The sequence below is a fragment of the Pieris napi genome, chromosome 13, assembly GCF_905475465.1.
Source record: "Pieris napi chromosome 13, ilPieNapi1.2, whole genome shotgun sequence".
Taxonomy (NCBI): Eukaryota; Metazoa; Arthropoda; class Insecta; order Lepidoptera; family Pieridae; genus Pieris; species Pieris napi.
Genome location: NC_062246.1, coordinates 1,896,124 through 1,923,995, shown reverse-complemented (window position 1 = coordinate 1,923,995; position 27,872 = coordinate 1,896,124). Strand labels below are relative to the sequence as shown.

Below are 27,872 nucleotides of genomic sequence, written 5' to 3'. Positions count from 1 at the left end.
TGCCAGTTTCAAGTTTCAAAAATTCATTGATCTTTGACTTAACTATTTTGTAATTTGACGGCTGTCATCTCATATCTGACATCCTCTACTGCTTATGGAAGTGCCCACGTAAAGTTCGTAAACAGAGGTTATTTTCCGCGAATGGAAATATTTATTTTTCTCTTTAATCTTTAAAATAGAACTCTTTAAAAATGAAAATATACACAAACAATAATAATACTTCAACGTTGAAATTGTTGATTGCGGCAAATTTAGCTGGGAAAAAGTTAGAATTGCAAAAATCTACATTTGAAGGTAGTTTTTTTTTCCTCGTTCGGTTTTTGCCTATTATAATATTTAAATTTAGACTTTTGCCCATATAAAAAGTAAAGAAAATAAGTAACTTTCGTGTACTCTTACTGCATCAAGCTATCAGTCATTGCTTCATATTTATGCTTAATTAAAACAATAGTAATTATACGTAGAAATCGCGTGAGAAAAATAGGTAAAACACGTACACACAGTGTACATTAGAGGAATTGTAACCTATTCTTATAAGATTATGCACAATACTATATGTAGTAACATTTTGGGATGGTGTTGGGACTGATGTTTCAATACTCTGTCTGCATGGCAGACCAATTTTCAGGTCCAAAATGCCTTCCATTGCTTGAAGTTGATGAAGAACTAACATTTTTCTCAAGTAACGCAGCAGTACAGTACCTATTCCCTATTCTGGACCTTTCTAAGAATGGGCAGTGGTATGTGGTTTTTATAAATATTTTATAATTTACCTTAATATTCATGATAATATGTCAATGATAAGTGACATGCTCATTTTTTTAACCTATATGGTCATTTCCTGTTATAATTATTTAACTAGTAAAGATGACCATGATTTATATGTATATATTATTTAAATAAGATATATTTAATCAGCCAACAAATGCAAGAGTGGGAGGCAACTCGTCTACAACCAGCGGTATCAAATGTACTGTCAGCAAAAACTGTTCCTGCAGATGTAAAACAAGTTTTGCAATCCCTTGTTCTTGTGTTGAATGAATTGTTGAAGAAACATAAATATATTATAGGGGTATGTTTTTTATTACATGGCTTTTCTATGCAAGCTATTATGTCTAGTGAAAACTTGAGACTAATAAACCAATTATTTAGTGTGTAAATGGTTACCCATTGGAAACTAGGAACATTGATTTTAGTATCCTGATAATTGATGCTTAGGGGTATTAATTCCAAAGACTTCTCATTAAAAATTGTTTAATATTTCCGCAACACCTATAATCCCAGGCTATTAAAGTTACTTATAACTTTGGAATATGTGTACAAATCTGTCATTTATGTATAAAGTTCTAATTGTTAATGACATATTAACTAAATAAATTTTATCCAGGATAAGCTTTCAGCAGCAGATATATCAATATGGAGTACACTATATCCTCTACTATATAATGAAGAATCAAAATCATATTTATCTGAGTGTTCTTATATCCTTCAATGGGCTGAAGAACTGAATAAAGCTAAAGCTTTTCAGGTAATGAATAAATTGACTACATATTAAAGTATTTATGTTGTCAATTAGTGAAGAGTATATACTTAGTGGACTTCAGATACTATTCTCTCTCCAACACTATTGTCTGATAGTTAAAATATTACAGGAAGCAGTGAAGCAATGGGGTGGAAATCCTAAAGGTCCATTTAGTAACAACTCAGCATTGGGCACTCCACAAATTACTAATTTGCCTACGCCAGCAGGGTGAGTACCATATTATGTATTGCATTTAACCGTAATCTTTCTTGTTTTTATTTATTTCAATGAAATCTATACAGCTTATATTTCATTAATGTCAAGAATAATATAATAATGTTCAATATGTATTTAAGATCGCCAGATGATTCCGTTCCCATCAGTGTATCACAGGAAGAGGCAGATTTAGCTCAAGAAAACTGGTTAAACGGATTGAAGAACCTACAAGCTCCCATTAAACAAGAGAAATTAGTGTAAGTATACTTATTTTAACTGTCCGGCAAGGATTCCATTGAACGGAAAGTGTTTTTATTGACTTTAGTATTGATTTGATTGTGTTAATTTTCTTTACTAACCCATAAAGGTTATACAACATTGTTTGATTACAGATGATAAGGGAGCGTTCAAGTATTACGTAACGAATTTTGGGCGGGAGGGGGTCCTTTTGTAAAACGTTACGATGCGGGGCGGGGATTGAATTACGCGTTATTGTTAATATTATTTTCGACTTTCCAGTACTTTACACCACATAATGGTAACTTTTAGGTATAAAGAGTCACTAGCTGGTCACGAAACATTTTACTATACTTGTGTACCCGTTGGGTAAACGTTACGGCGCGTTACATGGGGGGGGGGGGGCCAATAATCTCCAAAAAATTGCGTGACGTAATACTTGAACGCTCCCTAATATAGCTAGCTAAATTCCTTTACACTACCTTTCTTCTTGAACCTTCTAGAACTAGAGACTTTCATGGCTTTCTTGTCAGAGTGGCCTGAACTTTCTTTTATATAAAACTCTATTCCTTGTCTTAGAATGAGTGCAGAATGATAATACCAAAACATATTTTTATTGCAGGTTGCCAGTTAAAGGACGCAAAAATGTACTTATAACATCAGCGTTGCCATACGTAAATAATATCCCGCATTTGGGGAATATAATTGGTTGTGTGCTCTCAGCTGATATATTTGCAAGGTAAATTAGTTCATTACATTTTGTATTCTTAATATGGGGGATGTTTGAATATAGGTATCGACACTGGCCTGTATTCTAAAAATTTAACCAGAGACAAATATAGTCTCAAAGTATTTTTTATCTTTGTCTGATGTTTTTGGCAGGGCAAGGCAAGATTGGGACTTTAAATTTTGGCTATCATGCAATTATTAAATATTAATATAAGATTAAAGAAAAATAATTATAATAATAATTAACAATTTTTTATAGGTATTGTCGTCTATGTGATTACAACACCCTATATATAAGTGGTACGGATGAATATGGGACTGCGACTGAAACAAAGGTAAGTTTCTTTAAAACCCACAAATTATATACACACAATAATTATCTAATTAAATGGGAACACAATTTACACTGTCTTCACATATAATCAAATCAATGTACTCACGAAATATTGTAAAAAAAATTAAAAGAGAAAGTATGGAATTTCTTGCCCATTCTCCATATGAACCTTTTAGAAGGGGCAACTAGAGTAATTTTTGAAGTTATACTTCTTTAGGCGCGTTATGAAAAATTTATGAGAGTGAAATTTTACGATGCGCGCGCACCGTGACACAAAATAACAGAATGAAGTTGCCCACGGAAGATGCTACGGCATTGGACATAATTTAAAAAACACAAACATTCGAATAATAATAGAATTTATGTTCTACTTAATGTAAGGGAATAATAATAAATATTTATTTTTTCAAACGTTAACTGAACTTTATTGACTATAATGACTCCTTCTCCAGTCTTTGATTATTAAATTGTAATTAATTATTTGCAATGCAATCAAAAACTATTTTTAATAATGCCAAAGAAGTATAACTTCTTACGCGCGTAAGAGTACACGCACCCTTTTTTTTTAAAGCAGTGTATACGAATGATTCAGATTGGATGGATTATATATTTAACATAATTGTCGACGGTTTGGTTAATTATAAAAAGGGTTTTTAAGGGCCATTACAATAAATCTCACATATAGAAACAGAATGACGACTCATTGGTCTAGTGGTTAGTACCCCTGGCTGCGAATCCATGGGTCCCGGGTTCCATCCCCGGCTGAGACGAACATCGATGTGATAAGCATTTGGTGTTGTGCTTAGGTCTTGGGTGTTTAAATACGTATTTATATGTCTATCTATCTATAATATGTATGTATATCCGTTGCCTAGTACCCATAACACAAGCTTCATCAGCTTAGCATGGGACTAGGTCAATTGGTGTGAATTGTCTTAAAAAAAATAAAAATAGAAAACTAATTATTCAATGTTTAAAAGGCAAACTTGCTTACAGAATTCTTACAAATAATAAATATATTAAAAACCGAGAAATATAAATTATAACTTATAGCAAAACTTTTGGCAAAGATCTGCCACAACTGAATTGCCAGAACTGAAAATGAAAACTAGCCGTTTCGCGCCCGCTTTGCTGGACGAATTAAAATAAATTTTATGTTTCATTATTTTATTTTTTTTCATATTTTTATTATTCTTCTTTTTAACTTCCCGCTAAGAAAATTGAAATATTTCGAAAATCGAGTTTTTAACAGATGTTGACGTTTAGAGGTTCTAGGAAGCCTCTTTTGTTTTTATTAGCGGGAAAATTTTTCATAAAAGTAAAACAGCAATAAAAAATGAAGGAACGTTGGAATTTCATAAATAAATAGCCATAAACCATCTAGGAAAAAATTCGCATCGAATGGTGGTAGTTTCATGTCGATACGATCAGTGGTTTAGGCGTGATTGAGCCTCAAACGAAGACCATTTTCATTATATATATATAGATCTGCATTACTTAAATAAACATTTCATTTTTCAGGCCCTTGAAGAAGGGGTAACTCCACGACAAATATGCGATAAATACTATGAAATCCACAATTCAGTTTATCGCTGGTTTAATATTGGGTTCGACTATTTTGGACGGACAAGCACGCCTGAACAGACACAGTGAGTATCTATCATAAGTCCGAATCGTTGTTGTTGTTTTACGTCCTAGAAAGATATTAGAGCGACTCATGGCCATGAGTAATACCTTTTTAGAATCCCGATTAAATGCTCCAAAACTTGTAATACAGGTTCACTTTTCGGTAGAGTAATTTTTTTTCACAATGGGGTCCGAAGTAAACAAAAAGTTTTGATTTGAAAAAAAAATATATTGTATAACTCAATATTATCTTCAATACACTAAATAAACAACTTTGAATAGTATGTCTAACGCAAGAACTCATCAGTGCCAATCTAGTGGATATTATGAAAAAGATACAGGATGTAAATTTTTCGAATTTAATAAGTATTAGTAAAAAAAAGTAAATTTTCTTATAAAACGCAAAATAAATTATAACTCTGCAGGGGTTGAGTTTAGAGACCTCCCGTAGAACAATTTTTTTCAGCTGATGACCTCATCTATCCCCTATTTGCGTTTGATCCACGACTTTTTGGCCACCCTGTATATTATACATGTCCCCTTCTGAAATACATAGATACACCGTACCAATTCATAAAAGGCCGGCAACGCACTCGCGAGCCCTCGCATTAAGAGTGTTCATGGGCGGCGATATCACTTAACATCAGGTGAGTCTCCTGCCAGTTTGCCCCCTGTTCGATAAAAAAAAAACAACAGACTGTCCAAAAATATTTATGACCTTCCAACATACACACATTTAATAATTCAGTAAGCTTTAATAGTTCTTTAAAGCTTATCTCAAAGGCTATTTAACTGATATTAGTTGGAAGGAAGCTAATTAAAATATTGTTTTTTTTATGGCTTTATGGCTATAGTTTTCTTTATAAAATAACTATTTTCACAGAATAGTACAAAAGTTATTCTTAAAAGTCTTGGACAATGGCTTCATGAGCACGCAGTCTGTTGAGCAATTGTTCTGCGAGAAGTGCGAGAGGTTCCTGGCAGATAGGTATGTATATCTTTATATATATAATTCTTCTGTGAGTGTGTATGTCACTGAACTTCTCTCAAACGACTGGACCGATTTTGATGAAATTTTTTGTGTGTGTTCAAGGGGATCTGGGAATGGTTTAAATCAGCCCGCCAGATGGCGCTGCAGTCGGTACTTTCATACTTTGCTTTACTAATTGCTTGCAATATCATGCAGGACAACGTCTGTCGTGTCCGCTAGTAATATATATAATAGCTTTACGAAAGTTTATCAATTTAAATAAAACGTGTTTCATAGATAACATATTTTACTAGACTGACTATTCCCAGACCGATCTACGTAGACGTATTAAACGTTAATTTAAAATAAATCTGCGCCAAATATTTGAGGAAACAGAATTGGGAAAGGGTGGGTTGGGTTATAAGGTCATGTTTGTATAATTTAAAATTACTGATTTGAATCGTTTTGGCACACATTCTTTAAATATAAATTAAGAAATCAATTCGGGACCCATTTTTACGCCGCCATTTTTTATTTATTTATTTATTTACACTTCGTTGCAAATATAAGAAACACAATACATAAAAATTATAAGGGATGCAACGGGCGGCCTTATCGCTAATAAGCGATCTCTTCCAGGCAACCCTAGTTAAATGAAAAACTAAAAAAAAAGACACATGATGCGTGCGAGAAGTGCAGAATCCTTTATCTAAAGTAATACAAAAAAAAAATATTAATAACAAACTAAAAACTTTTAAACTAAGCAGCTTTTAAGCAGCCGATTAAGAGTAGTTCCATACTAGTCTCAGTTATGACCTCATATGGAACACTGCTCTCATATCTGGGCCGGTGTTTCAAATACCAGCTTGTCGAATTGTCAATCCAACGTGTACTATGTAGAGTCTGAAGAATGTTTTGGGTTGAATCTCCTGCCTCGTTTCAACATCGTACCGTTCTTATTCAAAATTTAATCCGCATCACCTTGATAGAAGTGTTCCACGGTCCAAGATATTTTCTTATGCGAACTAGCGAAGTGTGGAATCGATTCTCGGTGGGGCTCTTTCCTGGGGTATACGGTACCCAATTGTTTAAAAAAAAGAGTATACCCTCCTCCAAAAGGGCTGGTCGGTTACCCATTAAAATGAGTGCCCATTTCTTCCCATTTCCCTTTCCCTTCTAACCTATTAAAAAAAGTGATTCCAATGTCGTATAAATAATATTTTTTTAAAGAATGTTATCGTTAGTTAAATGTAACCTTTAGGGGCCTCATAGCCTAGCGGTCTTATTAAGTGGCAGCTAGGTGAGGGGTACCGGGTTCGATTCCCGATTCGAGGGCAAGTTTTAATTTAAAATTTGTTCTCGGCCTTTGGGAGGGTTGTGCGGTACCAGGCGAGTGCCTAAACCGTACATGGAGGACATGGTCGAATTTCCAAGGCAAAAAGCACGAATTATAAAAATCTTATACTTGACGCTGGCTAATGCACAAACCGTGCCAGAGCCATTAAAAAATAAAAAATGTGTGCGTGTACTAGGTGAAACTTCTTTATGACCTTATTTTTCGAAAAATGATCTACTATATGCAACTTTACAGAAATTGGTTAAATAAAGTTAAATTAGATAAAGTTTAACAAAAGGCTTTTATTATCATAGACATGAATACAAATACAATTATTTCATTTTAACTTATTACTGTACTACTATGTAGTATGTACTAAGATTATTACAGAATTTCATTAATTGTAATAGAATTATTAGTATTACTATCATTGTTATCGTTATTATATATTTTTGTTACTAATGGCTTCGAATCTCTTCGGATCAACCGTGGTAAGGACAGGAAAAAGATGGCGCGTAACCGAAAAATGTGACAAATGTGTGTAAATTGTTTTCCAACGCCGATAAAGAAGTTTGACTTCAAAAAGCAACATGGCGCGTAACCTGCTACAAAATTTCTCCCATACGTCGATGCAGAAGTTTCACTTCAAAAGATGGCGCGTAACGGAAAAATGTGACGCGTAACGCAAAAATGTTACACTACATTTTTTTCCAACCCCGATAAAGAAGTTTCACTTCAAAAATGTAACCCGCGTGTATGTTTTTTAGATTTGTAGAAGGAACATGTCCACACCCTGGCTGCGCGTACGATGGTGCACGCGGTGATCAATGTGATAAATGCGGGAAATTGATTAATGCGATCGAATTAATCGAACCAAAGTGTAAAGTGTGTGCGCACAGACCGACTGTCAGACCTAGTGAACAGCTGTTTATTGAATTAGGACAGGTAAAGTAATTAATCTAATATATAAAATTCTCGTGTCACAGTTTTCGTTGCCATACTCCTCCGAAACGGCTTGACCGATTTTGATGAAATTTGTTGTGCTTATCCGGTATCTATGAGAATTGGCCAACATCTATTTTTCATCCCCCTAAATGTTAGGGGTAGTCCACCCCTAAATTTTATTTTTTAGACAAAGTTTTTAATTTCTATTTTTTTATGATACAACATACAAAAATACATATAACTTTCACCCCTCTACGATCAACCCCTATTTTTTTATTATAAATGATATACATGGCAAAACGACGTTTGCCCGGTCAGCTAGTAATTTATGTTTAGTTCACTTTGTTTGAATTAAGTAAGGGAAATTTGTATGGAAACCTAAAAATTTATAGCGTAAAGATGGTTTTTTACTGTTTCAAATTACTTGTATTTTTCTATCACATTTGGTTAAGGTTGTGATGAAAGTGGATCTGTTTTATATAAATAACTAGCTGACCTGGCTAACTTCGTTTCGCCCTACAACCTTATAATATCGTTGTTACTTTAATTTAACTTATTTTAGGATTTCATTAATGTTAAGTATTACATTAATACAACTGAAATGTTTTATTGCTTGCCATTGCGAAAGAAGAATGGCAGTTTTACACATTAGGCATCTTCTCTCTAGCGTCAATATGGCGATACTGCATGTTAAGCAATTTCTGATATCCAACATCTTTTGTTCAGGATCAAAGCAAGGTTATGCATCTCCTCATTCACCTCAAGATCGGAATTTCTTGAACTGACACGAATTCGACGTAAAATGATGCGTAGTTTTATCAACAGATGGCACCATATGGTTTTTGCATTCGTAAAATTAATTAATTTATTTATTGTTATTCGATAACTTATCCGATATTTTATTGCTTATTCTGCTATTCGGGACGGAAACAAATCCAACAAATCAAAAACCATGGCAATCGGTCCAGCCGTTCTCGAGTTATAAGTGTTGTAACAAACACGACTTTCTTTTATATATATAGATGGGCTATTTGATAATATTATAAGCCATTTCAGATTATTTATTGGTGACTATATAAACTATACAAATTTGTAAGAATATGTTAAAATTCAATTTTAACATTTATAACGTCAAGAAGCTGTCAAAACGCTTTTCCATCCAAGATGGCGCACCAGTCCGTATGACGTACCAAGCCCGTATACACTTGAACGAACGTCAAGTTCTTTACGTGTAAATTATACAAACTTAAATTACACTCAGTGAGCAGTGTAGTGGCGTGCGACTCTCATCCCTGAGGTCGTAGGTTCGATCCCCGGCTGTGCACCAATTGACTTTATTTCTATGTGCGCATTTAACATTAGCTCGAAAAAGATGACAGCGTGTGTCACGCACAGAAGGCTGATCACCTACTTGCCTATTAGATTGACAAATGATTATGAAACATATGGAAATCTGAAGCCCACCGTAATTAGACTCCCAGATAGGGTTACGCACGTATTGTCTTTTCCACCAATGAACGACCGTTTTGTATCACGTGACTGACTAATTACATACAAAGCAATTTTCTTTCATAACGCTTATTAAGCTTAGGTTTCCTAGAAAAGCGGTGCCGCTATCTAACGGCCGCAATGTAACGTTGGGTGACGTCACCCATACATTGTCTATAAATAATATCGGAGTAGGTTTTCTAGAGAACGTTGAGTGTCACCGTAACATCAAATAGCGATGCTATCATTTGCATGACGGCCGTCATAGCGGTGATACACATTAGTTCAACGTTTTTCGCGTGTAGCGGTGCCCATATTTAATTAATACAATGAGTGGAAACGTGACTTGGACGAGCGAAAATGATTGTTGCATTATGCTAAAAAGTAAAAACGGCCGTTATTAACAACCGTAAAATGACGGCCGTTAGTTAACGTCACCGCTTTTCTAGGAAACCTAAGCTTTAACGACATTAGCAATAAATGTCTTAGAAAACAATTTTTGTTCTGTTGTTCATTTTGAAATACCTATTGTATGCGTCATTCACCTTTATGTTCATATTTCTAGTTGGAGCCGTCAATCCGTTCGTGGATCTCGTCAGTGGAAGGTAATTGGTCGGGGCCAGCGCGGGCTGTGTCGCGGGCCTGGTTAAGGGAAGGGCTGCGAGCGAGGGCTGTTACGCGGGATCTCAAGTGGGGCGTGCCTGTGCCGCTTGACAAGTATAAACATAAGGTACAATCACTTTCTTGTATTATTTTTTTAAGACAATTCACACCAATTGACCGAGTCCCATGCTAAGCTGGTGAAGCTTGTGTTATGGGTACTAGGCAACGGATATACATACATATTATAGATTAATAGACATATAAATACATATTTAAACACCCAAGACCTAAGCACAACACCAAATGCTCATCACATCGATGTTCGTCTCAGCCGGGGTTCGAACCCGGGACCCATGGATTCGCAGTCAGGGGTACTAACCACTAGACCAATGAGTCGTCAAATGTATGTATGTGTATGTGTGAACATTACTATGCTCTTACAAAACACGCACTAAAACTTGTATACACTAGTATGCACGACATGTGTGCACATTACACACGCACACATAAACACTAGCAAATAAGTATTACTCCAAAACGTATTTTTAAACTACTCTGTCAAATTGTATTTTTTTTTATGATGAACACTAGTTATTTTTTTATGGTGAGTGGGTGATCGGCCTATGTATAGGCCGTTGTAGTTGTAGCCGTTGTGCTGTATTAGCTTAGCTAATTAATATATGTATTAATTAGCTAAGCTAAGTGCAATTAACGGCGATCTTACACACACCCACAACCACTCATGCTTTATACTCTGATTTTTAATTCCGTAGAATTCTGCCAGCTATCATTTTTTGACATGTCAGAGATGGCAAACCTTTATGGCTGGGAACTTTTTTCAATTTCAATACGAACATCTGAGTCTATACATACATTTTATTTGTTAGTGAATGTATCCATTTTACTAAGTGCGGTGCTCCACATTAAAAGTAGTTTAACGGCGAGTGATAATTACGTCCTTTTTTATCACCAACAGTAAAAAAACGCACCAGTAAAGAAAGATAACATTTTTTTTTAAAGGTTAACTAAGCCTGGAATTAGTAGGCCGTTATGTCAGCTAAATAATAAAATAAGTAATTAAAGTTAATTTCGATATATTGTTAGTGATATTGAAATATTTGTAATTTACTTGAGTAAGTAAATATTTTGATTTACCTTTAGGTAAAACATAAAAAATACGTAGCATTTTATTTTCAATAAGTCAAATTTGTCCCTTTTTAGGTGGAGAACTTTTTAAGTAGCAACACTCATGAAATGTCAGAATTCTACGGATTGAAAAATCAGAGAATAGATTTTTTTTTCTTTTGTCTATTGCTTTAGTTTATTCATATTATATAGTTATGTATTAATTAGCAGTCAGTCAAAATCTGTTCCATAGTGTTAGTGTTAGATATATTTTTAAAAAATTGGTCGCTTTATTATTATTATAATTTCCGCTAATGTTTTCTTTGGAACAGGTATTCTACGTGTGGTTTGACGCGCCAGTCGGCTACACTAGCATAACCCAATGTGCTACTAAACAATACGAGAAATGGTGGAAGCCGGATAAGGAATATGATGTAAGTTATTTTTAAGTTTAAATTATTTAACCGTAACAAACAAGCTCGACAATTATGGTTACTTTTTTTGTAACAGGAGGCTCACCTGATTTTAAGTTATACCGCCGCCTGTGGACACTCAGAAGGCTCGCAAGTGCGTTGCCGGCCTTTTAAGAATCGGAACGCCGCCCATGGACACTCAGAAGGCTCGCTAGTGCGTTGCCGGCCTATTAAGATTTGGTGCGCTCTTTACTTGAAGGACCCTAAGTCGAATTGGTTCGGAAATTTGTGAAACATCAGTGAACCCACTGATAACCATAGGTATATGGTGTAAAGTTACTTAAATTAAGCTTAATGTACTATATAAAAATAAGTCGGGTTTTCCTTCTTGACGCTATAACTCCAGAACGCACGAACCGATTTCCACGGTTTTGCATTCGTTGGAAAGGTCTCGGGCTCTGTGAGGTTCAAGAAAATTCAGGAAAAAAATCAACAGAAAAGCGGGATCACCAAACGAAATATTACATAAAACGAAGCAATCTGGTGGCGAAACGGAGTTCGCCGGATTTGCTAGTTAATTATAATAAACTATACTTATATATTAACTATATACTATAAACTACTATATACATATATATTTTTAGGTAAAATTGTACCAATTCATGGCGAAAGACAACGTTCCATTCCACGCTATAATGTTCCCGGCTAGCGTTATTGGCGCGAACGAAGGTCATAAGCTTGTGGACTATATATTTGCTACTGGTAAGTTTTATTATGTTTAAAAAATTGGTTTGTCAACGAGAGTTCGGAAATTGTTAATAATTGTTGTAACAATTGCTACGGCTGAATATCATTCAGACCGCTTGTTGCTCAACAGAGGCGCTGTTTATTAAAGAGAGACTAATCATTCAATTTGTAACTGAATATTTCAGAATATTTGAACTATGAAGAAGGCAAATTCTCCAAATCCCGTGGCGTCGGTGTTTTCGGTACAGATGCACAGGTAACATTTCTGCCATCACTAACTTACTTAAGAAATTTAAATATATGTCACCGTAAAATTGTAAACACCGTTAGATTGTAATCTATCTCGCGAGATTGTGAACTGTCGAAAGATTGTGAACCTCAACGGACTGCTTACAATTTAACGTATTATTATTCGGTAGATTGTAATCTATCGATGTGAAACCGTCAAATTGTGAAATAATAAACTTTAGTGTACGTTATTATCGACAGATGTCTCTTTGAATTATTTTAATGTTCTTTCCAATAGTTATATTATTGCGCAACCTTATAATTCAATGGTTGATTGTAGGTTTTCATTACTATGCCGGGTAATACTTGTTACTGTCAAGTTATGTCTGAAATAAATGAAAAAGAGAACTAAATCTTTTGAGTTAATATACCTTGTGTAGTGAATATAAGTGCAAGTGCGGTATCTCGGACACACGAACACAGTGTCAATCAAGAACACTAAGACTGTTAATTTAGTTAGTTAATTGTGGAAAATTAAGTCAACATAATTTAATTATAAGTAACTAGCCGTTTCGCGCCCGCTTTGCTGGACGAATTAAAATAAATTTTATGTTTCATTATTTTATTTTATTTTCATATTTTTATTATTCTTCTTTTTAACTTCCCGCTAAGAAAATTGAAATATTTCGAAAATCGAGTTTTTAACAGATGTTGACGTTTAGAGGTTCTAGGAAGCCTCTTTTGTTTTTATTAGCGGGAAAAATTTTCATAAAAGTAAAACAGAAATAAAAAAATGAAGGAACGTTGGAAAAAATAAATATCCACCATAAACCATCTAGGAAAAATTTCGCATCGAATGGTGGTAGTTTCATGTCGATACGATCAGTGGGTTAAGCGTGAAAGAACCTCAAACGAACACCATTTTCTTTTTATATATATAGATTATGGCTTGTATAGGCTAAATTGTAATTCATGTAAAAACATATATTTTAGTTTACCCCTGTACTAAATAAATACACTAATAATAGCCATTTGTTTTGTAGGAAACCGGAATCCCATCGGATGTATGGCGTTTCTATTTGGCCAGTATTCGACCTGAAACGTCTGATTCGAGCTTTAATTGGACCGAACTGTGTACTAGGTGAGGTTTCTCAGTAAAATTTCATATTTACTTATTTTTCTGAAATTACTGTATTTACTATGGGGAGAAATACTTTACTAATAGGTGTATTGCAAATACGCCTATCAAATTCAAGTTTATTTGATTAAAGCCCACAAAACAATCACTTTTGTCACAAATAGGCCCAACTCAGTTTTAGGTAATTCACTGATTTTCAGTGGACATTTTCATATTCAAATATTTTGTTTTATTTAAAACGTAGGTCAACCAACATATAAATAGACTTTACACACAAACACGCAGCTTGTGCTCAATAAGCTATATAAACATACTTTACACACACACACGCAGCTTGTGCTAAATAAGCTATATAAACAGACTTTACACACACACGCCGATTGGGCTAAATAAGCTATATAAACAGACTTTACACACCCACGCAGCTTGTGCTAAATAAGCTATATAAACAGACTTTACACACCCACGCAGCTTGTGCTAAATAAGCTATATAAACAGACTTTACACACCCACGCAGCTTGTGCTAAATAAGCTATATAAACAGACTTTACACACCCACGCAGCTTGTGCTAAATAAGCTATATAAACAGACTTTACACACCCACGCAGCTTGTGCTAAATAAGCTATATAAACAGACTTTACACACCCACGCAGCTTGTGCTAAATAAGCTATATAAACAGACTTTACACACACACACGCAGCTTGGGCTAAATAAGCTATATAAACAGACTTTACACACACACACAGGCAGCTTGTGCTAAATAAAGCCTTTTTTTGCCGGCACCGAGCATATCGCTGCAGTCGTAAATAAGCCGCTCATCAACAGCAATCTTACATTGATAGACTTGTGACGTCAGCGTTACGTATAAAGAAGTGGTGCAGAAGTATTAAAGGACTCCTACCGCTATAAACGTCTTTGTAACATCTTTTGTTTCACATTCTCACCTCACAAGAGTCAAGTTCAAAGTCACACGCTACACAATACACTTGTGAGGACTGGTCGTACTTGAATTCGTGTATGCGGTGATGTTGGTTATTTCGACTATGTGTTTGCGTGTTGTTCCCACGAGAATGTAAGTGCGTGCTCCTATTTCACCATGCTTGCTGCTGATAGAGGACAACTTTTTAATTTATTTTATTATTATTTATTACTAAAGATGTCATGTGGAACATGGTTTAATGGTTGCAGCTCCTTACAAACGTTGTGTAAAAAAAAACATGGCGATTAAAAATAGTGGCGAAGAGTCAACATCTACCAATTTTTTTTTCAGAAATAATTCAGAATTACTAAACAATCTCGGTAACTTCTGCCACCGGTCACTCAGTTTCTGTGCAAATACCTTCAAAGGGAAGATTCCAGAGATGTCATTTTCGAACACAGATTATGTGTTATTTGCGCTTGTCAACAGAGAAGTTGTTGGTGAGTATTATTCATTTAAATTAACACGACTATGTATTTCTCATTCTAATTCTTTATAAATTTGTATGAAGTCAAATTGTTGAAGTATAAAGTCGATGGAGATCTTGATTAGCGCTCTGTGGGCATATTTGGAACTAAATTGGAGTACATGTATTATTTGAAGTCATGTTATGTCATTGTATGGAAAATTTGTCAAAATAATTCAAAAACTTATTTTTTTTGTAAATTTTTGTATAGATGTGTAGTTCGAATTTTAGATTTTTTAATAGGATTATATATTTTGGATTTTTTGTAATGGTTTGGGTTATTTTTTTTAAAGTGTCACTTGTTAGTTGCAGTACATAAGGGAGGAAACTAGACTTAGCGCTTAGAATGTTATTATCTGCTATTAAAATAACAATTACTCTATAATAAAGTACTATAATAAAAAAAATTGTGCGTGTACTAGGTGTACACACGTAAGAAGTGAAACTTCTTTATGACCTTATTTTTCGAAAAATTATCTACTATATGCAACTTTACAGAAATTGGTTAAATAAAGTTAAATTAGATAAAGTTTAACAAAAGGCTTATACATATTATCATAGACATGAATACAAATACAATTATTTAATTTTACCTTATTGCTACTAAGATTATTACAGAATTTCATTAATTGTAATAGAATTATTACTATCATTGTTATTATAGTATATTTTGGTTATTAATGGCTTCGAATCTCTTCGGATCAAACGTGATAGGGACAAGAAAAAGATGGCGCGTAACCGAAAAATGTGACACAAATGTGTGTAAATTTTATTCCAACGCCGATAAAGAAGTTTGACTTCAAAAAGCAACATAACATGGCGCGTAACCTGCTACAAAATTTCTCCCATACGTCGATAAAGAAGTTTCACTTTAAAAGATGGCGCGTAATGGAAAAATGTGACGCGTAACGAAATAATTTTACACTAAATTTTTTTCCAACCCCGATAAAGAAGTTTCACTTCAATAAATAATACTACTTGCAAAATTGTATGGAAATGCTGATAGCCGTGTAAGAAAAGCTTTAACTCTGGAGACACCGGAGGGCCCTGTGTAATTGTTCTCTTTGACCAATGGTAATTCAGAAACGAAATTATCACTTACGTCTGTCAAAATCCAATTTATTTGACGTACAGAAGTTACACTTAGCGCTAAATTTCGCTTCTGCTTCTTATCCTAAGCACAACATTTAATATCTATATATATAAAAAATGAATTGCTGTTCGTTAGTCTCACTAAAACTCGGGAACGGCTGGACCGATTTGGCTAATTATGATCTTGAAATATTTGTGGAAGATCAGGGAAGGTTTAAACGATGGGAAACGTAAATAATAATTAAAGAAAAATAGTAAAATCGACAATTGAATTTCCCAATACAAACTGTTCTTAGATGGGAAATTGGACGTCTTTTCAGAAATAAAAAATTTATTAAATTAAATTTATTTCACTTAGTTGTCATTTATATATTTGTAGATTCTTTCAAAAATATGTGTTTCATAGTATTAGTATGTAGTCTGCTGTATGAGGGCCGACCTCTTGGGTCTGTTTTAAAAGTTTTGACACAAATTTATGTTGGTGAAACAAAGTTCACGGGGTCATCTAGTAAAATTATAGATTTCTTAATAATTGTATTTCAGCGTACGTACAAAATATGGAAAAAGGCCGTCTTCGAGAAGCGCTCAGGCATGTCATGAGTGTCTCTCGACTTGGGAACCAACACATGCAGAGCGAACAGCCCTGGGTTCTGCTTAAAGGATCTCCGGAAGAAAAGTAACATTTATTAATTTATAATACATTACATTTTAACTTTAAATAGAAAAGATTTTCGTATGTATTCTCTGATTTTTAATTCCGTAGAATTCTGACAGATATCATTTTTGACATGTCAGAGATGGCAAACCTTTTTGGTCGAGCTTTTTTCAAATTCAATACGAGTCTGAACATCTGAGTCTATACATACATTTTATTGTTAGTTAATGTATCAATTTTTTTAAGTGTGGTTAAAGTGGTTTAACGAGTGATAATTCCGTCCCTTTTCATCACAAACAGTAAAAAACACGTAAAGAAAGATAACATTTTTTTTAAAGGTTTGCTAAGCCTGGAATTAGTAGGCCGTGATGCCAGCTAAAGAATAAAATAAAGTAATTAAAATTAATTCGATATATTGTTCGTGATATTGAAATATTTGTTATGTTTGTATAAGGTCACTTGAGTAAGTAAATATTTAGATTTACCTTTTTGTAGGTAAAACATAAAAAATACGTAGCATTTTTTATAGCCATCAAATGAGTCAAATTTGTCCCTTTTTCGGTGGAGAACTTTTTTAGTAGCAACATTTATGAAATGTCAGAATTCTACGGAATTAAAAATCAGAGTATACGTTACACTGAATTAATTAAATTACGCGAATATTTATATGACAACTAGCTGATCGGGCAGACGACGTTTTGCCATGTATATCATTTATAATATAAAATAGGGGTTGATCGTAGAGGGGTGAAAATTAGGGGTTGTGTGTATTTTTTAATGCTGTATCATAAAAAAATCTAAATATTAAAAAATTAGGACTGGACTACCCTTAACATTTAGGGGGATGAAAAATAGATGTTGTCCGATTCTCAGACATACCCAATATGCACACAAAATTTCATGAGAATCGGTCAAGACGTTTCGAAGGAGTTTAGACAAACACCGCGACACGAGAATTTTATATATTAGATATAAATATTCGCGTAATATGTGACAATTATTAAGAATCGCCATTGGTCAGACATTGCCTTCCTATTTTCGTTGAAATGAAATGAAATGAAATGAAATGAAATGAAATAGTTTATTCTTGCAAGTAGGACTATATAAATCACTTTTACAATGTCTTCCTAAACTAGATGAAGTCGACATTTCCTAACTGACTGCCCTGAGAAGAAATGTCGAAACAAACTCGGGGGTCTTAGTCTCTTTTATAGTCCAGATAATACAATAATAAATTAATAAATTGGTGTAAACAAATGCAGAGTATTTACTGGACTGGTCTTTGGAAGAAAGAACCAGATCGATCTGAGCAAGCCTGTGCCAGCAGACGGCTAGCATGCCCCGAATAGCTCATGCAGCTCAACCATTTTTGAGGGAGCTGCACAAACCGGTACACAACAATACCGCCAGTGGCACCATAAAAATATGTGGGGCAACAACTCACTCAGATCGCCAGCCCAAAATAACTATAGACTAAAATGTATCAAATTATAAATCAAGCAAAAGAGTTTACGATATACCCGCATAATGTTTACACATACAATGGATACAAAATGTATTTTTAAGGTGTACCTTAAAGCAAGGAAAAAATAATGAAATTGAAAAATATAATCGAAATATAAACATTATTCACTTGGCATGTCAAAGTGTAAAATATTGTATGCAAAAGCACAAAACATGTCAGTATTGTAGAAAAAGAAAAAATGAATATGCACTAAGCACAAAACATGTCAGTAATATAGAGAAAAAAAAAATGTAAAAAAATGAATATGCACTAAGCACAAACATGTCAAAAGAATAAAATAAAATGCATATGCAAAAGCACAAGACATGTCAGATTGTAAATATGTACAACATGCAAAAAAAAAAAAAAGAAGAAGTGAAAGACAGCTTAAAAAAACCACAAGCGATAGCTGTATAAGCGAGCAGCTCAATCCCAGGCGTTTCTATCATTTAAATAATCGGATATCCTGTAATATCCTTTAGTTAATAATTTTGATTTAATAAAAAATTTAAATTTCTTAAGGGGAAGTTTACGAACATCCATAGGAAGTTTATTGTAAAAGCGTATACATTGACCCATGAACGAGTTGCTTATTCTATGAAGGCGAGTAGCATGAACTGTTAAATTATTTTTGTTCCTAGTATTTCGGGAGTGAAGATCAGACAATTTGACAAAATCCGGTTCGTTTTTGTAAACATAAAGTAAATTTTCAAAAATATATTGTGAAGTTACAGTCAGAATGTTTATCTCTTTGAATTTCTCTCGGAGAGAAACTCTAGGACCTAAGTTATATATAGCGCGGACAGCCCTTTTTTGTAATAAGAAGATTGTATTAATATCCGCACAGTTTCCCCAAAGGAGAATGCCGTACGTCATCAAGCTATGAAAATAACTGAAATAAACAATTCTGGCAGTATCCACATCAGTAATTTGTCTAATTTTCCTTACAGCATAAGCAGCTGAACTGAGCCTTCCAGACAATTTGTTAATGTGTGGGCCCCACTGTAGTTTGGCGTCAACAGTAATGCCAAGAAAAACAGTTGACTCAACAGGGTCCAACTCTACTCCATTCAGTTGTACATTGGTGCTTAACTGCCTCACATTAGGCGTAGAAAATTTTATTAATTTAGTTTTACTTGAGTTCAAAAGCAGATTATTAACATTAAACCAATGGACAACCTTAGATAGTGCCAAATTAACTTGGTCAAAATTTTCAAGTTGACGCTTAACTTTAAAAACAAGCGAAGTGTCATCCGCAAATAATAGGATTTTGTGATGATCCCTTACACAAAAAGGTAAATCATTGATATAGATAAGGAATAAGAAAGGACCTAGAATTGAACCCTGCGGAACACCCATAGTTACCACAGATCCTTTTGATTTTTTGCCATTAATATCTACACTTTGTATTCTATTGTCTAAATATGAACTGAGAAGTCTAAGAGCCTTATTTCTAACGCCATAGTGGTGTAGTTTCTTGATAAGTGTGTCATGGCAAACACAGTCAAAAGCTTTGGACAAGTCACAGAATATGCCTAAAGCATCCTGTGAATTCTCCCAAGCCTCGAATACATTTTTGAGTAGTTCCACACCTGCATCAGCAGTAGACCGACCCTTAGTAAATCCAAATTGTTTGGAGTGAAAAAGATTCTGTCTGTTAAAATGCTTTAGCATTTGCTTTAAAATTATTTTCTCAAAAATTTTGCTCAGTGTAGGCAAAATTGAGATAGGGCGAAAATTCGTAGGATCGGTTGTACTACCAGATTTGAAGAGTGGAATCACCTTGCTTAACTTCATTAAGTCCGGAAACACACCAGATGCGACACAAGAGTTGAACACAATTGCCAGAAATGGGGAAATACATTCAATTATTGAGGATATTATTTGAACTGACAACCCCCAAAGATCGGTGGACTTTTTTACTTCCAAATCTTTAAATGCATCTAGAATGTCCTTAGCACTAACATCTGTAAATTCAAAACTTGTCCCACATTCTGCGACACAGTCTTTAAGTATGTTGTATGCGGAGCCGGAAGACGACAACAAAGTTTGAGTTGTTAATACAGGAATATTAGTGAAAAAAGATTCAAACTCGGTTGCCACCTCCAAATCCGCCCTAACATCTATATCATTAATTTTAAGATGAAAATCATTATTCTTAACTGTGGTTCTTCCTATTTCAGAATTAATAATATTCCAAGTAGTTTTAATTTTGTTTGCAGAAGATCGTATTTTGTTTTTAATGTGTAAAGATTTTGCGGCAGCGCAGGCTCTCTTAAAAGTCTTAGAGTAATTTTTAACATACTCCCTAAACCTTTCACTATGATCATGGTTCCTTTCATTATATAATTCAAATAATCTTATTCTGCTTTTAAAAATACCTGGTGTTGCCCAGTCACTAAACAAAACTCGATCACTAACAGAAACTGATCTAGATGTAAAAACCTTCTTAAACTGAGAATTAATCATGTTAAATAATGAAGAGTAAGCTTGGTCAGGGTTATTGTGATAAGGCAAACCAGGCAGTTTTTCATTTAAATTATTTTTAAAAAGTTCTAAACGATAACTGGTTACTGGAACAAAATTAACATTTTTTCGATTTGCTTTAACAATGTCTTTAGTAAATGAAACCAACTGGCCACAGTGATCTGAATCTAACAGGTTAATAATTGAATAGAAAGTTGGCTTCACATTTGTAAAAACATTGTCAATACAAGTGGCACTGGTGGCAGTTATTCTAGTTGGCTCAAGGAAAATATTATATAAATTATATGATTTCAATAAGATTAAAAATCTATTAACAATACTAGATTTATCTAATAAGTTAATATTAAAGTCTCCACAGACGGCAACTGTTTTATTAGTATTAGATATTTTTATTAATACATCTTCTAGGATTTTTTCAAAAGTATCGTATAAAGTACTAGGGGGCCTGTATACACTCAATACAATGAACTGCTCAAGCTCAATACATGCTATCTCAGCAACTCGCTCAACAGACAGGCTCACTATGTCGGTACGTTCTTTAAATTTAAGATTATTCCGAGCAATAATTAAAGAGCCTCCACGTATTAAATTAACTCTGCTGAACGAGCTGGCTACCAGATGATTGTTGAAGCTAAACATGAACTGGTGGTCCTTTAACCAATGTTCAGTAATACATAAGATATCAATGTTATTACAGTTCATGAACAACTCCAACTCCAATTCTTTACCCATCAAACCCTGAATATTCTGATGTACTAAATTTAAAATATGCTTATTATTGATTTTATTATTGACATTTAAGGAGTTTGATGGATCTCCTAATAAACAACTATGACTAGAACTATTGCCAGAGATCACCTCTTTTGTCTTAAAATCTAATTTAAATAATTACTTGGAACAAATTCCAAGGTATCTTGAGAAAAGGTACTATTATCTATCTGCTCAATAGGAGCAGATTGGTTAGCCAAACATTTGGCTTTGTTCAAAATACAATATGATAGCGAATTTGCTACTTGTCCAATATAATAATTACAAAGATAATAGTTATCTTTTGTCAAAAAGTAATTATAACTAATGATGACATTAGTGTCAATAAATTCAAATTGTTTATTATACAGTGTCATTGTATGAATTTTATTATTGCATCTGTACCTAGCATTGTTTTCGGTCTGTGACATACCTTTTCCATAAGGAAAAGCAAATAAGACAAGTGCAGTACGTTCCACAACTGAGCTTTTAATGCAGTTTTTGCCGCACACCACTATGTGGAACCAGCTGCCCACAGAAGTATTTGCGAACCAATTCGACTTAGGGTCCTTCAAGAAATGAGCGTACCTGTACGAGCCAAGGCTGTACATTTTACTCGCTCAGGCTTCCTTAGTTTTATAAGCTTAATTATTTCCTATGTAAGTAAGTGCCAGGGCTCGTACATTCCGATCATCTACAAGCGTGATGTTTTTCTTATGTAAGTACGTGTCCTGGCTGTACAGTTTGATCACTTATAAGCATCACGATTTCCTACATCGTCGGAGTCATGCCCCGAGAGTATAGCCCGACGCAGGCACTCTCTCTGTTTGTTAGATTGCACTTATTATATAGCAATTAACATAATAGTTATTATTTCGCTCATATTCTATTGTATTACGCGAGTGATAAATATAGAGTAAGTTAAAATTATTCTATTATTTCGAACCCCTGACGATCCAGGAACCGTACAATACCAATTCTTAAAACTCAACGCACTTGCGAAGCCGTCTGGAAAAAAAAGGGATGCAATCTGAGGCCCAGACCCATTTACAGTTGTAGAGCCTGAATTATTATTATTAGTATAACTTAGTTTTAAATTATTATTGTTATAAACGGAAATGCGATGATTGCAAATAAGTACTTTGTTTATTTTTGAATATTTGAAAATTTTCCAGAATTCGTGGTTCGACTGCGATAGCTGTTTGTTGTCAATTGGTGGCGCTATTGTGCACTTTGATAGCGCCATATATGCCTGACACGAGCCGAAAGCTGAAGGCCCAGCTTAACTTGCCTGATACCAGCTTCAGGATCAACCCCACGTGAGTAAACTTTGCTTTAAAAATTAATTTGTGCACGTGATTCGAACACACGACTTGTGGGTTGAAAGTCTCTTACACTGGGCTAATACCGCTTAAAACCAAGGGAATGGAGATCAAGTAAAAACTAAATAAAAAAAATTGTTACTATAGTAATGTGATCTAATATTTGTTAAGTTAAACATATATATTTTCTAGTAAATAATGACAAGCGCAAACCAAATGATAGCAATAATCGCATACTTGAAGCTAAAATGAGCCCTTTAGTTTTTCACACACTCATAAATTGTAATACAACATTCTCGTTTCTGATAATATTCAAAAGGTTGAACACACTTGTAATGTATTGTATTAAGTGTCAATTAGATTTAAGAATCCTTAAATTAGACAATTTATTTTTTTGTTAGTCCAGCGTCGCAAACCCTAATTTTATGTAATTTATAAGCTCATATTTTACGCTTCTTCTTCATCTTCTTCTTAAAGTGCCTCTCCACTAGTGGAGGTTGGCGGTCAGCTCGTCAAACTCCTTCTTATTTTTCGCCATGCGCATCAGCTGTTCTACGCTGGCCACTCCCGTCCATTCTCTAATATTGCGGAGTCACGACTTCCTCCTGCCAGCGCGTCTTTTCCCCTCGACCTTGCCCATCATGATTACTTGAAGAAGTCGGTACCGTTCGTGTCGAAACACATGTCCCAAGTAACTTATCTTCTTCTTTTTAATGTTCAACGTGAGTTCTCGGGATCGTTTGACGCGCCGTAGAACTTCTTCGTTCGTGACTCTATGGACCCAGCTTATCCTCAGCATTCTTCGGTAACACCACATTTCAAAGGCGTCAAGTTTCTTAATGGTTGCCTCCTTCAAGGTCCAAGCCTCGCAACCATACATTATAACTGGCCAGATGTTACATTGAAGCATCCTACTTCGGAGGTGCAGGTGATGTTTTACGCGATTCAAGCCAATTGACACCCAGCACCTCCCAGTCCAACAAAGAGTTTCATTTATTTGAACATCCTTCCGACAACATCCACCGAACTTTAACTCTTCTTACTAATAAAGTATAAAATAATGTAATAATTTACATGCATTTAAAAAAATTAAATACGAATACAGGAATCCCGCATTATTCCAATACATTCCCACGGGACATGTAATTGGCAAGCCGGAGCCGCTTTTCGCCAAAATAGAGCAGGAGTTAGTGGACACAATGAGGGCCAAATATGCTGGGACTCAAGCTGAAAGAGCTAAGGTAAATGGGGCATGAGGTATTTTATCTAGTATTGTCTTTGATTGACATAACTTTTATACATTTAAATTAAAAAAATTTTTTTGAACGGATTGAAGTATTATTATAAATTTACAACTATTTAAACATAATTTTTTAAAGCTTTACAGCGTGCGTGGTCACGGTGACTGAAGACAAAAGATGTTGAATGTCAAAAAGTATCACAGCTGCAGAGAAAGTTGCATTATCTGTATTTATTTCCCCGGAGTTGGTATTGACTAAACGATGGAGGAGGAAATTTATAATAATACATAACTTCAATCCGTTCAAAAAAAAGTTTTTTATTTAAAGGTATTTTATCGATTAAATTGCTCAATACGTAGAGTGAAAATAGCCCAGCACGAATTCTTACACATTAAATCTAGGGGGTAGATAAAATAACCAATTAAATTAATTTGTTTATTTAATATTACAAAAATGATATAAAAAGTTAACATAAGAGCATCCAATAACAAGCCACCAAGCGCACTGACTCACGTACCACTCGCATGTTACCTGCGTGCACGCACACATACGCACGAAATATGCAAAACCAGTTTTTGGAGGTACGTACGTTACCCTCCGGACCCGTGTCGTCACACATATTGATAAAATGAGTGGAAACCGGTTGAAAATTAGTATTATTCTTGTTCGCCACACAAATTAATCAAGTTAAATGTGTAAGAATTTATGCTTGAAAATTTTTCCAAGTAAGCAAACTAAATATTGTTAAAAAAAAATCAGTAAAATAGTCTTAATAATTTAATATTGTGTTGAAATGAATAATGCATGTTAGAATAATGATCCCATGATAAAAATAGAATTCTCTTACTAGTTTTTCCCATTGTCTGTAAATTTAAACGTTTTCAAGATATACATTTCCACATATCATTAGGTAATAAATTAATCAACAAAGCTTTTTATAAATTTGAGGACTACTTAAATGATCATAATCCTTGGGATTGAATTGCTCCAGTTCAAACAATTTGTATGACAATACTTGGCGATTAAAAAGAGTGGCGGAAACTTTCTTGCCAGTTCTTCTTACCCGCTCTACGCCCTTGACTTGCGAACTGGTAGTAAATGTAAATTTACAATTAATTTAACTTGACGATTCAAAAGTGTACTCGGTTACCCACTTGAATAAAGATATTTTGAGTTTGAGTTTGAATATATTTATTTGTACATATAGTTACATATAGTATATACATATAGTATAATTGTAATATGTATTATATATTTTTAGCAAAACGGTGATGTGAAAACTGGCGCCTCTACAAATGTTGGTGATTTGGAACAAGCCATCGCTGCGCAGGTAAGCTGTTTTATACTTTTAAAGTTCGCTAAAAAAATATATGTTACAAATCGTCATAGTCGTAGAATAGTGACGGATCTGACAAATAGTAAACTTTACAGGGCAGCCATTTCAAAATAATTGAACCATGTTAGTTTTTTGTCATAACTTTTAATTCATATTCTGTAATTATGAAAATTGGCATACAATAGTTTCTTTTGAAACAAAATAAAGATAATAATATTAAATTACACAGTTTTTTAGAAAAATCAATGAGCGTCTATCAAATCCGTCACTTTACGGACTGACTAATTTAAAATTTAAAACACATGGATTTTTTTTAATGTAGCCGTAATATTTAGTCAATGTAGTATCCAAATATAATAAAAATTGGATTTTGTTTTTTTTCATATCCGGCATTGTTCTACGATCATGACAAAATTATGTCAAAATCTAATACATTTTTTGACGTAACAGCTTTAGCGCAAAGTCTGTTATTGTAATAAATTATATCGACACATTGGGTCTAATTCGAACCTAGGTTAAGATTCTAAATCGAGTAGCGAACCAATTCATATAAGGTCGGCAACGCACTCGCGAGCCCTATGGCATTGAGTGTCTAACTCAACATCTGATGAGCCTCCTGCCCCCCTGTTATACGGATTAGTCCGTATTGTATGCTCTAAGACTCTAAGGCTCTGAATCCCTTGACACTTATCTTTTGAGCTAAGGGTTCAAAGATAAGGGATTATTGTACCATGGTGTTTTATCCTATACAGGGTGAGAAAGTGCGTCAGTTAAAAGCGTCCACAAAAGACAAAGCAGTGTGGCAACCGGAAGTGAATAAACTTCTCGAGTTAAAGAAGCAACTGACGGCTGCCCAAAGTCAGCCTGTGTCGGATATTGCCAGTCTCGAAAAAGCTGTCGCTGAACAGGTAATAGTATTTATAGAACATTTATCTTACTTTTATATTTTCATACCATCTACAACTTGTTTTGACAAGAGTGTTACATATAAAAGGGATAGCATACTTTTATCTTTGAGTTGACATAAATATTACTATTTATCATGTATTAGTTACTAAATTTTACTTAATTTAGTTAGGGAGCGTGCAAGTATTACGTGACGAATTTTGTAGGGGGGGGGGGGTCCTTGGGTACAGAAAAACGTTACGGCGCGTTACATGTGGGGAGGGGTCCAAGAATCTCCAAAAATTGTGTGACGTAATACTATAACGCTCCCTTATGCACTTTACCCTTACCATTTATTGCTTATTGCTCTTGTTTATTAGGGTTGCCTGGAAGAGATTGCTTGTAAGCGATAAGGCCGCCCGTTGCCTCCTTAATAATTTAATCCGGTTGTATGTGCACTATTCATAGAACAAAGCGTTAATAAATATGTTGCCATAACTTTTAACATCGTTTTCGAGTATTTGAAATAATTTGTACTTTATTAAAATATTGTCTTCTTCAACTTAAAAGTTGTTTTTCGTAAATACTGTTTATAATTTCCACACACTTATTATTAATTAACATTTTTTATGATTTATTTTTTTCAGGGAGAAAAGGTGAGAAAATTGAAAGCGTCCACTAAAGATAAGACAGTGTGGCAACCGGAAGTGAACAAATTGCTAGAATTGAAAAAGCAAATGGCGACCGCTCAGTCGATTGTAGCAACACCAGCTAATGTGGCCAGCTTGGAAAAAGCAATCGCTGAACAGGTAATAATTTTTTTTTAAATTAATAAATTTATAAGAAAATCTAGAAGTACATATATATAATATATATATATATATTATAATAAATAATAATATATATTATATTGTATTTATACTACAATATAATATATATATTGTAGTATAAATCATAATTTCGAAAATTCAATATAATATAACTAAAATAAAATATTTTGGTTAATGGGGGCGACATTCCGGGAGCATAAATTGCATTCTTGGGTTCGTGTCCCGGTAGTAAAATATTTTTTGGGATGATTGCCTACTGTCGCAGCTATACTGATTTACGGGTCATTAAAAACAAATTATATTTACCTTCAATGAATATGTATCTTGCAAAAGCCTTTTATAGTTTAAAAAAAAAATACCATCATAGTACTATCTTTAGTGTACGTTATAAAATGAGAGAGTTAAAACATAATATATTTCAGGGTGACAAAGTACGAAAACTAAAAGCTTCGACAAAAGACAAGACAGTTTGGCAACAGGAAGTCAACGTGTTGCTAGATCTCAAGAAACAACTCGCTGCGGCGCATGCAAAATAAATAAATGTTTTGAAAAGTATTCTCTGTATATAGCAATGTGCAATAGATATGTACAAACATGTGTTCATTGCGTTTGTGGTATTTATTTTAGTTCGTAAGTCCCGAGCTAATCTCAATAAACTTTTACTTGTA

At 34.1% G+C, this 27,872-nt stretch overlaps 1 protein-coding gene across 2 annotated transcripts; it reads left to right on the top strand.

The window, feature by feature from the left end:
• The first annotated feature begins 80 nt into the window (after nt 1–80).
• LOC125055166 (methionine--tRNA ligase, cytoplasmic) lies at nt 81–27,872 on the top strand. 2 transcript variants are annotated; one of them, XM_047657448.1, is made up of 24 exons: nt 81–294; nt 629–740; nt 919–1,072; nt 1,388–1,528; nt 1,653–1,750; nt 1,879–1,995; nt 2,598–2,714; nt 2,964–3,039; nt 4,560–4,687; nt 5,548–5,652; nt 7,738–7,915; nt 9,969–10,133; nt 11,464–11,565; nt 12,189–12,306; nt 12,477–12,547; nt 13,563–13,660; nt 14,931–15,079; nt 16,741–16,873; nt 22,766–22,909; nt 24,018–24,153; nt 25,415–25,483; nt 26,242–26,397; nt 27,022–27,183; nt 27,627–27,872. In XM_047657448.1, exons 1-24 carry the CDS (start codon nt 192–194, stop codon nt 27,738–27,740), a joined length of 2,946 nt encoding a protein of 981 aa, XP_047513404.1. In that variant the 5' UTR covers nt 81–191; the 3' UTR covers nt 27,741–27,872. The 2 variants fall into 2 exon arrangements, with proteins under 2 accessions (XP_047513404.1, XP_047513403.1); XM_047657447.1 differs by having other exon boundaries at nt 617–740.

What these genes read in the sequence shown, in the direction of transcription:
- LOC125055166 (XM_047657447.1), top strand. Translation starts at nt 192, where the DNA reads ATGAAAATATACACAAACAATAATAATACTTCAACGTTGAAATTGTTG. An exon ending in AGCTTCAGGATCAACCCCAC is followed by an intron (nt 22,910 to 24,017) that starts GTGAGTAAACTT and finishes ATACGAATACAG; the next exon opens with GAATCCCGCATTATTCCAAT. An exon ending in CTCAAGCTGAAAGAGCTAAG is followed by an intron (nt 24,154 to 25,414) that starts GTAAATGGGGCA and finishes ATATATTTTTAG; the next exon opens with CAAAACGGTGATGTGAAAAC.